The 14,241-nt window shown below is 39.2% G+C and overlaps 1 protein-coding gene across 1 annotated transcript in view; it reads right to left on the minus strand.

The window, feature by feature from the left end:
- Positions 1–14,241, minus strand: part of LOC136884796 (TOX high mobility group box family member 2) — a 690,340-nt gene that overhangs the window by 17,778 nt on the left and 658,321 nt on the right. The window contains exons 9-11 of the mRNA XM_068230184.1: positions 13,143–13,379; positions 9,043–9,123; positions 3,108–3,376 (exon numbers count right to left, since the gene is read on the minus strand). Coding sequence (XP_068086285.1) covers positions 3,108–3,376; positions 9,043–9,123; positions 13,143–13,379 — 587 coding nt within the window. The remainder of the gene's footprint in view (positions 1–3,107; positions 3,377–9,042; positions 9,124–13,142; positions 13,380–14,241) is intronic.

The following is a 14,241-nucleotide window of genomic DNA, read 5'->3' on the forward strand; positions in this document are numbered from 1 at the left end:
CTATTGCCTTGATGCTCTTTACACCTTTCAGCCACCTGTCCCTCGGTCTTTCTCGAGGTCTCCTTCTCTTCAATTCCACCTCTTTCTTGGTATCCTCTTTATTGATAACCCCCTCAATTTGGCGAGGAAGGGAGTCAACAAGTTTCTGTAGGTATGCTGTATCCAGTTGCAGTCACTCGCTGATGATGAGATCCTGTAGAGCCACCAAATTGCAAGGATGCTGATGTTTGCGTTTCACCTGCTGTTCCAAATAGTCCCACACATTTTCTACCAGATTAAGACTGAGGATTTAGTGGGTCAATCAAGGTGAGAGAGGGTGTTTTTGTGTTCAACAAACCAGTCACGTATGCAAATCAGTATGTCCACAGCATGCTCACTATGAAGATGCTGAATGAAGGTTAGCAACTGATCATCAAAAATATTGAAAAAAACATCCTGGTTCATGTTCATAGTTACCTGAATGCAAAACACACCTAAAATATCACAGAACTACACTGTCTACAAACTGCAGGTTAAAACTTCATTGGGTCTTCAGTGCAATCAGTGGCTTGCGTAATTTGAAAATGGGCAAAATCCTAGTTTTTCGGACCATACTACAAGTTTCCAGTCAGTTACTGCCCACATTCGGATTTGTTTCACCCATCAAATCTGTTCAACTCTACTGAGGTATCCAACTCCAAATTTTCATTGCATGCAGTTCCCTTCGCAAAGTTTGCTCAGAATATGGTTAGGATGGACCTTCATTCAATCACAGCAGCCATTCCTGTCTGGTTTTTAAACTCATTTCCACTGACAGGTCACGTCAATCATCTCTAGTCCCTGTCCGTTAGGATCATTTTACAACCACATTTCTTAGCCATCTCTCATGGTTTCAAGCTGTATACCATTCTTGGCAGACACGCTCAAATGTCCACGTAAATACACTAACAAACTGGGAAACTTCATTTACTCGTGTGGTCCTGGGCATGTTGAAACACAATGGCTCCATTTTGCCAGTCTGTTATGTCTTTGCTTCGATCCAACTTGATGCGCTGTTTCCATACAACTGACTGGCACAAACAAACCACTTCACTGCCATGGTCGTATTGTCAGCAATTAAGCGTTACATGACCGCTTGATGACAGTGCAACACCATCTACATTGCACCAAAGGGACCAAGAGGTTGACTAATTTTTTGTCTGGTCTGCTTATGCATGTATGTTTGAGCATCATGTGAAAATGGCAGCGCACAAATATATTAGCATAGATACTGGGCTAATTAGCACTAACGTACACTGTAAATACATTTAGTTCTTGCTCACTTTCATACATTTTAATCCTCCAGACTGGTCAATTTCACTCATTTCGAATTTTTAAATTAAATACTAGTTTTGAACATAGTTAACTTATTTTTTTATATTTCATTATATTTGAGTTCATACCAACTGACAGATCCCTTACCATGAAAATAGTGGATTGAATTTAGTAGGTTTTTCACTTTTCTTTTTTTAAGTTCAACGTATACACTTAACTAATAAAAAAAGGTTGATACTGAGTTTGGTTTTTAGGTCATACATTACTGTTCGTAAAAGAGACTTATCTACATAATAATTAATACAGTAAAACCTCGTTAAGACATTTCTGCAGGGAACAACAAAAAAGAAAGTGTTAAGCGAGAAAACGTACTACTGAATATCCGAATTTAAAAAAAAATTTAAATTTTTTTTGCTATTTGCTTTACGTCGCACCGACACAGATAGGTCTTATGGCGATGATGGGATAGGAAAGGCCTAGGAGTGGGAAGGAAGCGACCGTGGCCTTCATTAAGGTACAGCCCCAGCGTTTGCCTGGTGTGAAAATGGGAAACCGTAGAAAACCATTTTCAGGGCTGCCGACAGTGGGGTTCAAACCCACTATCTCCCGGATGCAAGCTCATAACCGCGCGCCCCTAACCGCACAGCCAACTCGCCCAGTTGAATAAAAACTATCAGACATCAAGCCACTTTATCCACGGGTACAGTGAAAGAGATAGCTACGATTTCTAAAGATGAGAGGAAAGTGTTAAAAGGTGTGAAAAACACGAGAACAAATATGAAAACCTTTTCCGCTTGCGCTTATAAAATAACCAGTGTACTGAAAGGTGTAATAAACATCAGACAACACCCATGAAAACATGTGCACCGGGACCAATAAAAATATCCAAGTATTATTGCAGATCACACGCTTCCTAAAACAAATACTGGTAGAAGCCTTTTATTTCGGAGCAGTGAGTTATTAAGCATTATTTTCTGGTCACACTCCTACACAGTGAACTGGAGGTTACACTCAACCATATGTAGAGGCATGATTTTTTCGCATTCATTTTTGAACGATTTCACGAGAAGGATACTAATTTTCGCGTTATTTCACGAAATAGATATTGCCGTATCGCTTTAATTTCGCTTTAATGACATTCTAAAATTAATCATTAAAGGTTTAATTACTATCACTGATCGTTGATTGTGGAGGTTTAATTGATAGACTGTACATATCTGGTACATACTTTTGAAGCCATTTCCGTACTGCAGGGTCGTCTACCTTCTCCAGCGGGATGTTGGTTTTAAGTAGCATAGCTGTTGTTTCGTGAATAAATTCTATTTTTTAACTCTTAGCTTTCTTTTGCATATCTAATAAGAGTTCTATTGTTGCCTGCCGTTTCACTGTTGGAGTGCTAAATTTACGTTCTGAATGTTCCTTATTTTTAAAACAATATTTTGAGACAGTATCTTCTTTCTTCCACTCGATACGAACATTACAAAATGTAAGCCTACACATTAAAATATTGCTTTCCGGAATGTATAAACCTTCACTCGCAAACTACTTAGCTCTGCTGTGCACCGTAACACTTGTCGAGCAACCCATCTTCACTACTGTCTGTGATCACTTTCTTAATTTTACCTGACCACGAAGCCGAAATACACCAATCAATTGTGCTGCTTGTAGACGTCATTAGGGATTCCAGGATTGCACAATGCCGTGAGGAGACAGGATGGGGTGGGATTACCAGCCACCACAAGAACAACATACCAAACATTTCGTTTGGCAAATCTGGAGCAAACCAAACATGCAGACACTAGAAGCTAACTAACCTGCAATGGCTGACAACGCACTCATTGCTGCAATATTCGTCCTCCCATTCTGAGTTAGTGATGGCTGCGTTGGGACAGCCGTGACGGATGCAGGTGTTGCCTCCGACGCGATGTTGTCCGGCGGCCACTGCAGGCTGTTGTTGAGATGGCGGAGGAGCCTGCTGCTGAGAAGCTGCAGAGCCGGTAGAAGGAGGGCCAGATCCAGAAACTGGAGGTGGACTCGCTACCATGTGATCGCTGCGAGGAGGACTCATGTGATGTGGTGGAACCTAGAACATAACAGAATCTATTGAGTTCAAGAACACCTGAAAAATTATTTTATTTTATAAATTCCCTATTTATAGGGTTGCCACTAGGACAAAGTATACTTCAACATTAGATCAAACTGGATCAGCTGAAGATAATTACAACTCTCCTTCCATTTGTCGTTTTCAAACATCATAACAATATAACCATAGAATAGCAAACACTCCAAAACCAGTAGGTTGGCCTTCCAAGCAGAACTCCTTTTCATCTACGAATCTGTAGATGACTGTACAGCCCAATACAGCGGGCACACAATTTGCTACAGTGATGTCAGATACTCCCAGGTGGAGGCACTGTTCTTCTATTTTGCCCGTTTTCTTTTCTACATTGCCTTTTATTGTTTGCTATTCACCGACGGTTTTCTTCAAAACTTAGTGTGCTGTGACAAATTAATGATCTCCAGGATGAATGGTTAAGGTCTGAGGTCTCGCACATCTTCATGTTAGCCTTAATTAAATCCTTAAATAGCTTCCCAAACAACGTTTAGCCACTGTGAACTCAGAGTAAAATTCATGTTTGGGCAAGCAATAACTGGGCATGCGTATTACATGCCCCATCCATCATAGCTGGCTTCTTAAAACCATGGCTTCTATACTGTATACTGGTGGTCTGTGCCTCTTCAAGGACACTGACATTTGCACATCTGTCTTGCCAGGTTATCCGCAGATTTCTCCTTAAACATCACATCACTGGAGATATTGTTCCAACTTTTTAATATGATGTCTGTAGCATATCTGGGATTCAGATCCATATAGTCAGCTGGGAACAACAACTGAATTGTGTACAAGGATCTTTGTTGCAACAGTGACATCATGACTGTCAAATACTCGAGATCTTACCTTGGCAAAGGATGCTCCAGCACAGTAGATTCTGAACTGAATTTCCAAATCTATATTTACGTTGATGAGAGGATGCCGTCAATTTAAGGAAAGGTGTTTACTACTTGAAGGCTTTATGGAGACATTGATCTGTATGTCCTCTAGCAGCTGGTTATTAGAAAATTGTTATTCAGTTTGAGACCAATCTTTTTGTACACAGTGGAAAAAAGCATTCAAGATTAACATTAGCTGTTCTTCTTCAGACTGAGCTAAAACTGTATTATCATCAGCATACTGTAACTCGACTAATAAGAAGGGAGTTTAATATATAATGCTACACATTTTTTTCTAAAAGCAGGTTGGTTTTATTGAGAATTTAAATACACCATGTTATTCTCCAATCCTTTTGCTAAAATATCCTATTTTTCAACATAATGTCCATTCAATGCTACGGCCTTACGCCACCGTAATGTGGGGGGGGGTCTATGCCTGCATGGTACCACTCGGCTGATCGATGTCAGAGCCAACATCGTGCTGCATCGATAACTTCCCCATCATCCACGTAGTGCTTCCCGTGGAGTGCATCCTTCATAAGGCCAAAGAGATGGAAGTCGGGAGGCGCGAGATCCACGCTGTAGGGTGAATGAGGAAGAACAGTCCAAATCAAACCTTGTTGTGATGGTGAAACACACCTCGCCCAACAACTCACCGTGCTTTTGTCCACTGCCAGGTCTTCGTAGACATTCTGCAAGGGCCTATGAGTATCTGTGATCGCCTGGTTTTCCGTCACAAGAAACTCAATAACTGCTCTCTGTTTCCTATGCACCTCTGTTACAGACACCATTTTGAAGGGCTAGTTATAGCGCTGCCACCTACCGGAAATTAATGAAACTCTCCAAGATGGAGCGGGAATATTCAAAGATGTCCCAAACAATTATTTTTTTAAAACCGAAATTGGCCAAGAAATAAAATATGTTGCATTACATATCGAATCCTCCTCGTAATGCAAAATGGCAGGACACCTTAATTAAGGCCATGGCCATTACCTTCCCAATCCTGCTCTTTCCATCACCAAAAGCCTTCGATGTCAGTGCAACATTAAATTATTAGCAAAGAAATGTAAAATATATTAAAACATTATGAAACTGTGTTCCTATGGATTGTTAATATTTTCTCCATAAAATTACACAACTTGTGTTTTTCTGCATGTAGGTCTACCCCGTTGTCCTGATACAAGATCAAGTATGAGGTGAGATGGAATTATAGTGTATATTTTTACGGTTGGATGCACCTCCTAATGCCAACTTCAGTTGAGGCGCTAATGAAGATGAAATAAATGATGGTGAACGAAGTTGGATAAGGATGTGGAAGGTATTGGCTGTGGCTTATGAATAGGAACTGTCCCAGCATTTGCCTCGAAGTGAAAATAGGAAACCACAGAAAACCCTTCTCAGGACAGCCAATGGTGGGGCTGTTGTGTATGTAGTTGAATTGTGGGTTTGAGTCGTCAGTCCATAGACTGGTTTGATGCAGCTCTCCATGCCACCCTATCCTGTGCTAACCTTTTCATTTCTACGTAAGTATTGCATCCTACATCTGCTCTTATCTGCTTGTCATATTCATACCTTGGTCTACCCCTAGCGTTCTTACCACCTACACTTCCTTCGAAAACCAACTGAACAAGTCCTGGGTGTCTTGTCAAATTTAGCCAAATCGATCTCCTCTCACCAATTCGATTCAGTATCTCTTCATTCGTGATTCGATCTATCCATCTCACCTTCAACATTCTTCTGCAACACTACATTTCAAAAGCTTCTATTCTCTTTCTTTCTGAGCTAGTTATTGTCCATGTTTCACTTCCATACAATGCCACGCTCCACACGAAAGTCTTCAAAAACATCTTTCTGATTCCGATATCAATGAATTTGGTAGTCGAAAAACAAAGCCTTGTGAACAACTTGTGGCAAAATTTACGATTCTGTGAATAGATCATACACAGCCAAAACCGGTCAGGTTGTTTTTGTGGAGACCGAAAAAAAATAACGTCACAGAGGGAAGATACTAAAAAAATTAAAACAATTATGCTGTTGAACGTAAAAATGTAAAAACAAAGAAACAAGTGTTTACAATTATAATTAATGAAATTAATAAAGAAATAATACATTTTAAGAACATCAACATAGTTGTACCGGGCGGTACACCTCCGCTCCGCTAATTCAAACATTGCGCCAGTTGAAACTCCTCTACTGGAGGAAGCCTGAACTTTAACTACAGTGTTAACTCCCTAGTTTCTCAGAAGATGTCCCTACTTGTAAATTTTGAAGTGTTCTGAACGGTGTCGTTTTCGATGTATTTTTGTTTTGCCTGTAGTAAGAAGTGTGAACATTCTCTTCTATAGGGCACTACTGAAGGACTACAATTATGCACCCTAGTGCGAAGTGAAAGAACTGTGTTTTTAGAGAAATTTTGTGTTCATAAGTTTGTTCTTTGTTAAATTTCTTTCAGTCATTGTTTAGGTTGGCTGTATAACCCTTCACTTTCCGCCAGTTTTGAATTCGACCAATGAGTAATTTCTGTAATTAATTCTCCATCAATCCTGGTTTTCTTCTTCACTTCTGACATGTAATCTTTTGGTCGTCCAATAAAAGGCTTGTGGGCGGGTGTTCTCATTCCTGAAAGGTCTCGAATGTTCCGCGAGGGTATATAAACTGCTGATTTTCGAGTCTCTGCGCCACTTCAGTAACATCTATCAGTGTGTAAATTGTGTAGCAGGGGGCGGGAAGCGCCTCTTTCTTCGGGCAGCAGTTCAACCACCAGGTAATGGCCGTCTTATAACTTCTTTCTTGCTAGCTCAGCATTTTAACCCTCGGGGCGGGTTCAAAACTTTTATCATGTAACTTTCCTTTAAAATGTAAAAGACACTTGGTATAAATTCTCTCTCTTTAAACTACAAATTGGGATAGAGAGTGCCTACCCTCTCGAGCTCCCTTTCATATTGTTCTTGAGGTGACGTTTTCTCAACCATTTTTCTTCGTTTCGAAATGTAATAAGTTTTTCTATCGTGTCACCTCTTTAGTATGGGATTAGCCCTTGCATTAACGGCCTAGTGCCAAGTAGGTTTTAAACAAAATGTATTAGGAGTGCAGTTTCGCCTCCTCTCAAGTTGGTATTTTTGGAGGCCATGTAATTGTCCTGGTTCTTCACTGAATAGGCCTCAGTAGGTTGGGTATTTTTAACCCTGTGTTATTGTAATTGGAGGACAGCTTGAAGGTGGAGTTCGGTGTGGCCTTTGATAGGCTTGAATTTTGAGAGCAGGTTTGCTCTTTCTTAAAAGTTGATTGTGTGTGCCTTGAGGAGGCTTTATTAGGTAATTGCGAGCAAGTGCTCCTGGGCATGATTAGGGTTTTCTGCCCCTTTGTCGAATCTTGTATTTGGGTAAAGTTGGGCTTACTGCTCAAGAATTGCGTGTCTGGCTCTCGGAGCCCAAATCCTGTAACACTGTAATTGAACACTCTCAATTTGTCGTTAGGCTACTGTGTACCTGTTATATTTGTTATTTCTTGATTTTGAAAAGAAAAATATAACCTTGTTAAATTTTAAATTAACTTTAATTTCGTAGATTCAGACCTGTTCATCCCAGCACCTTCTTTCACCTCTAACTACCACGGAGAACTCCGTAACAATAGTAAAACATCAAGGAAAAACATTCTAAGAGATGCGAACTATACACATTGCTTACAACTAGGTTTAAAGTTATCATAGGAATGTCCAACATCTGGGTGATTTGCACACGTTTCATATGTGGATTAGCATCCGCCTTCTCAATAAACTTTAATTTTTCATCATTTGTAAACCGTCTCGCTTTCTTCTTCTCCATAACTGAATGCATTTTTTCTTCACAATTTGCTTACGTTGCACTGATACAGATAGGTCTTATGGCGACGATGGACAGGAAAGGGTTAGAAGTGGGAAGGAAGTGGCCGTGGCATTAATTAAGGTACAGCCCCAGCAATTGCCTGGTGTGAAAATGGGAAACCATGGAAAACCATCTTCAGGGCTGCCGACAGTGGGGTTTCAACCCACTCTCTCCTGAATACTGGATACTGGCCGCACTTAAGCGACTGCAGCTATCGAGCTACTGCAAACCACTAAGTGCAAGTACAGTAGGCCTGATTTATGTACGTTGTTACACAATTCACTTACGAACATAAGATTAAGCGCAAACACGTCAGCTGTATATGTACGTACAGTAAACCTAATTTACATACGTTGTTACACAATGCACTTTTGAACTTAAAATTAAGCACCACCATGCCATACGATCTACTGTTGCGCGATCCAAACTAACACATGCCCACACCAAAGATGGGCTTGAGACCGACGTTCCCTGCAGCTGTAGGCCGACACACTAGGGCCGTGAAATTAAGTTCTCTACCAAGGCCAGTCGTTGCTAGCGCATCGTGCACGCAACGTGGCAGGGGACACTAATTTAATTTTTTATGGCGGAAGTTACGAACGTACTAAAGAGTGACAAATGTGCTATCCAGGTTTCTTTAGCGTGTATTTAATAGGACATGGACTGGGACTTTGGAATAATGACATAATAACCAGGGAAACGCGCTAGAGAGGGACGTCTTAATCAGTTTTGACTATATGTTTTTCTTTCAAAATTTTAATTATTCAGGAACTTCAAAATTAAGGATTACACTGTCGCTCTCTCTCTCTCTCTCTCTCTCTCTCTCTCTCTCTCTCTCTCTCTCTACTTCAATTCCTATAAGCAAAAGTAGATCCCTTCCAAGAACATAACTTACCTGCTGCATATAACTTCCTTGGTTGACTGGGGGCTGCATATGTTGCTGAGGCATGTGACCCATGGGTGAACCCATCATACCCTGCACACAAGAAGACAGTGAAATATATCATTTCTCAAGCAGATGACAATAAAAGTATTTCAACATTAAAGACGGCTACCATTACAACAGTGACATACATAAAAACAAGCCAGGCAATACAATGATCAGAGAGAAATACACGAGTTAATATACTCAAGTATGCTGTTGTTCGCAAAAGACATCTGAATTAATGTTACTGATTGGAAAGAGAAGGGAAAAAATGAACACATTGTCATAGCATGAGAGGATTTTGATAGGTAAAATTTGACAGTAGAACACAAGCACAGATATAGATACCCAACAATATTGTACATAGGGATAAATCTAGCATGTTCAAATCTCTCAAAAGGATTTTTAAAATAAATATATATAACCAATAAACTAACGAAAATTAGGTACTAATCGTACCTACAGGCATGAATAAACTGAAATTATGTTTAAGCCAAAGTGTTGGTAGTTTGTTTCCTTTTACTTCAAGAGTTCCAGAGCATCGTCATGATGTACTCTTGATTTACGTATGTAATTATTGGTTAAAAAATTGGTAAACATAAGCAGAACATAAGCATGCAGAACAGGGTAAACTAATAGCAGACACAATAAATTTTAACAAGAAATTGTCAAAATTTGTTGTTTAAGTTGGTTCTGATGCAGTCTTTTGATGATTTGTTATTTACAGTATTATTATGGCCCAGATTCTTACTTTTAGACAACTGAAAACGTCAATGAATTGTGGTTCTGATATGGTTATATCTGGGTTTGATTTTGCATTTTTGTACATATTCTTAGTAATATTACACATTTTACATATTATGCAAAGAATGTAACATTTTTGTACATATAAGCGATATTAACATTATTTAGTAATATTTATTTCTTCCATTTCTAGGGCATAAGGACAACAGATAATTAGCTACAACAATAAATTGTGTAAAGCAGAAACAAACTACCAATGATTATCTCTATTACTTCAAGATATTTTTAATTATACTGCACATTCAAGCCGGACATGCTGTATGATTGTGAATTACGCAAGTAAATAAAAAAAGTAATTAAAAAAAAAAAAGATTTGGAGTGCCAATACATAAAAAGGGTTCCAACATAAATTACATGCAAAGTTTCATGCAATTAAAATTTACATAAATCTTGTAGTACAGCATTGTGTAACAATATCTACTGTTCCAAGTAGCCATTTTAACCCACCAAACCTTTTCACACAATGACCTACTTACATTAACGCACATCCTCTTCTGAAGGAACGGAACTGCATCTCCTTTTACGACAATTTATTATCTCCAAGCATATCTTTTATTAAGCTGATGATATTCCAGAGCAAATGCTCCTTTCTGGCTTAAAAATGTAACTGAGGCCAAAACATAAAGGTTAATCATTACTCTTTCTTTTTCTCCTCCTCGACCTTGCTCTTAGCATCCATAATGCTGAGGCGTCTAGTGTGCTCCAACAAAGCCATGAAGATTATATAAACACAAATCTACTAATTAACAAATTAAATACTGTGCATCAATCAGGTAGCATTTCAGGCAAAGATCACTACGGCTTCATGAAAGCATTTTTTGTTGTTATCATCAGTCTTTGGTTTCACTCAGTATTAATGCCATTGTGGTCATCAGCCATGAACAACAAGTTTTTAATAGAACAGTTCACATTAATGCTATAATATGGTGAATCAGAGGTAAACTATCAGACTCCCGATCCCTAGTTTGCAGATTCAATCGCACCTGAGGGGCAGATAGTTCTTGACACGCTAAAGACCTCTGGTAGCACACGCTGCGTTCACCCATAGCAATCGTCCAGCAGAAATGGTACACAAGTTGCCTAGATGGCACTACTTCAGAAGGTCTGCACTCCAAAACCTTAGGCCAAACTATCATCATCATCATTATCATCATCAGTTTTTTCCTTTCTTTTATGAGGTATGGTATTTTTTAACTAGAAGACCAGAAATGAAATGAAAGATGGCATCAATTCAAGATATTTTTTTTAAGGGGTCTTTAACTGTGGTTCCAATCATCATAATCTCAACAATCATTGCTCCTCAGATGCCAACAAGTCATTCTGACAATATTCCAGTTAGAATATCTGCAGGTATAATGTCATTAGCCATACGTTGAAATAAATCCCTTTTTAAGATTTTCTCTCCAATTAAAATGCCTTAAAATACATTTTCTCCGACAAAAGAAAAGTTTACATAACAGAGGCAAAGCCAACAATATCAGCACGTACAGTTTATACATCTCCATCTAATTTTATATTTCATTAATGTAAAAACAGGATCATTTCAGATGTAAGCAAATATCATATCAAAAATTCACTCTTCCTAACAGTTCCAAATGTTGTCTGTTCATGAACGATGTTAGAATAACAAAATTTCAAATCCATAAATGAACACCTTTTCGTTGCTCTTCAATTGTTTCATCTTTCAAAAAGGTGAAAGTAGACCAATGCCTACATTTAACACTTAACAAAATAAAGCATTTCACAATCATTGACCGAGGTCTACAGCAATATAGACTTCTCTATTCTTCTTATCGCTTAACGTATCCATCAGCATGGACTTTATCAGTACACCCACATCTGTTCACATACATCCACTCATGTGCTGCCAGTGAAATTTGTGAAGGAGGCGAATGTAAAATCTGAACCTGTAAGTTTGGACAAACATTATGAATAAAATATATTTCATAATGTTATTATCCAAAATCAACAAATTTTCAAGACAAAGATCATTTAATGTAACAGAATAAAACCCTATAAAAAATACATACCTTCTGAAGTTGTCAATCGGGACATTTAATATTTAATTTCCTAATACGGTACATTACATATGCAACAACCTATGCCATATTATCAAATGATGTATATATTGGTTTTAAAACTTATATAAAGTAATGGAACAGCACAACGAGCATCCAGACAATTATACTTCTCCAAGCACGTCAATCAACACTCGCTGCATGAGATAAGATAGTTACCCAAATTGCTCAAATTTTGAGTGCCAATGTAAACAAATCTTCAAGACAAATACCCGGAAATACATAGGTTACCCCAATTTTTCTGGCAGTTAAAATTGTACCATTTTAAGGGAATTAAGATGAAGTTCATAGAATTTAATGACAAGGAGGAATTATCCATATAAATAACCTGTTAAGTCTCTTTTAGTGATGAGAATTTTTTTTTTTAGGGGCGTTCGAAATTATCTACATTTAGCTCGTAGGGAAATGGTTTGGCAAAGATTTAGATAGATGAAATGAAATTGCGTATGGATTTTAGTGCCGGGAGTATGTTCGGCTCGCCAGATGCAGGTCTTTTGGTTTGATACCCGTAGACGACCTGCGCGTCGTGACGAGGATGAAATGATGAAGACTACACATACACCCAGCTCCCGTGCCAGCGAAATTAACCAATGATGTTTAAAATTCCCCGACTCTGCCGGGAAATGAACCCGGGACCCCTGTGACCAAAGGCCAGCATGCTAACCATTTAGCCATGCAGCCGGACTTTATACAGGTTAGAGTCACAGTATTCACTTAAAGATAAAATGGGAAACAGAAAATATTTCGGGAACAACCGACGATGGGAATGGTGTCCATAGCGTCTTCTGGCGGTAAAACATGAGTCACACGCACAATAGTGCATTCTAATTATTTCTTTTCTTTTTTAAATTGCCAAACTGCGTACGGATAATCTGCACCCAGATAAGCAAGCATTTGTTGTAAAATGAATCATAATGAAAGACTATTTTTATCAGATTTTTTTTTCAATTCCTGTGTACTTTGCCAAGTTGAAAACCTACTATTGTAAGAAGTAAAATTATGTAAAATTCAAGCTGACCATTTCCTTGTGTTAGAATCCCTCACTACCAATCTTTATTTTCATGACTGTGTCCACAGCATCTATTACTAGAAAACTTGAGACTACAAAACAAAACCTGAATATTATCAGGAGGGGAGCCTTTCAAACTGCTATTTCAATTATTCTTCATAAACATTTAAAGTCCTTACCTGCTGCTGTTGTGGTGGCGGACCACTTCCCATCGGGTTCATCATCGGAGGTTTCGGCGCCAGACTGGCCATCTGCTGTTGTTGCTGTTGTTGCTGCTGCTGCTGTTTCTGTTGTTGCTGCGGTGTCGGTGGTGCCGACATCGGCGGAGACGGCAGAGCTGCCGGCGGGGAGTAACCGCTGTATCCTCCTCCGTAGCCTCCATAGCCACCGTACATGTTCTCTGACTCGCCAGCTCCCTGTGAAAGGACAAACGAATGCAGGTTAACATGGAGCTTGTAGATTACATAGCATTAACACTTTGAAGACGATGTCACCCCATATACAAAATATAGTATGTCACCCCTCACGGGGCGACACGGTAGTGTGTCCAGGCTTCTCAACTTCAGGCTGTCGCATGAAACTAGCGGTACCATTTGCTGTTGTATTGCATTGCTTGTTCACGTAAGGTGTTCATAGAGTGCAGTGCAGTGCCCATTAGTTTCTCAGCACGCTGTGCATTGCGCAACAGACAGTGGAATTTCTCTGATATTTGTCACCCCATGTGGGGTGACATACGCAACCATCAGAATTCAATTATTAATGGCAAGGAAAATAATGTGGATTGGCGTTTATTATTGCTTTATTCTTACATACTGGTTGAGATTTAGCACTCAGATGAAATTGTAAACCGGGGCTACGTGTGAATAAAAAATGTTTCTGCAAACCTGAGAATGTTCCCCAGTAATTGTCACTGACTGGTGATTTGGTTGAATCATCGCCCGATGCAGCACCGGAATCTTTGCTAGTGTCCTCACTACACAAACTACTGTCGAATTTCAACTCTGAAAAGGTGGCATCACATTGCAAATTCTTAATGTCAACATCTCGAGATTCAACGTTCGAACCCTTTTCAAGTTGTTCTTCTATGTCTATCAGTAATCATGGCTTACTCAACACAGAAACACATAACATGAATTAAATTCCTGTCACAAAACTGTAAATTGCAAGGAACTGGTTGAAAGGCGCGTAAACCAACAGCTTACAACACAGAGCACAGTGTTCCACAATAACAAAGGTAAAAAGGCAGTCACCCCTGCAGGGGTGACGTGCGCTTTCTCT

Source organism: Anabrus simplex, chromosome 13 (assembly GCF_040414725.1).
Source record: "Anabrus simplex isolate iqAnaSimp1 chromosome 13, ASM4041472v1, whole genome shotgun sequence".
Lineage (NCBI taxonomy): Eukaryota > Metazoa > Arthropoda > Insecta > Orthoptera > Tettigoniidae > Anabrus > Anabrus simplex.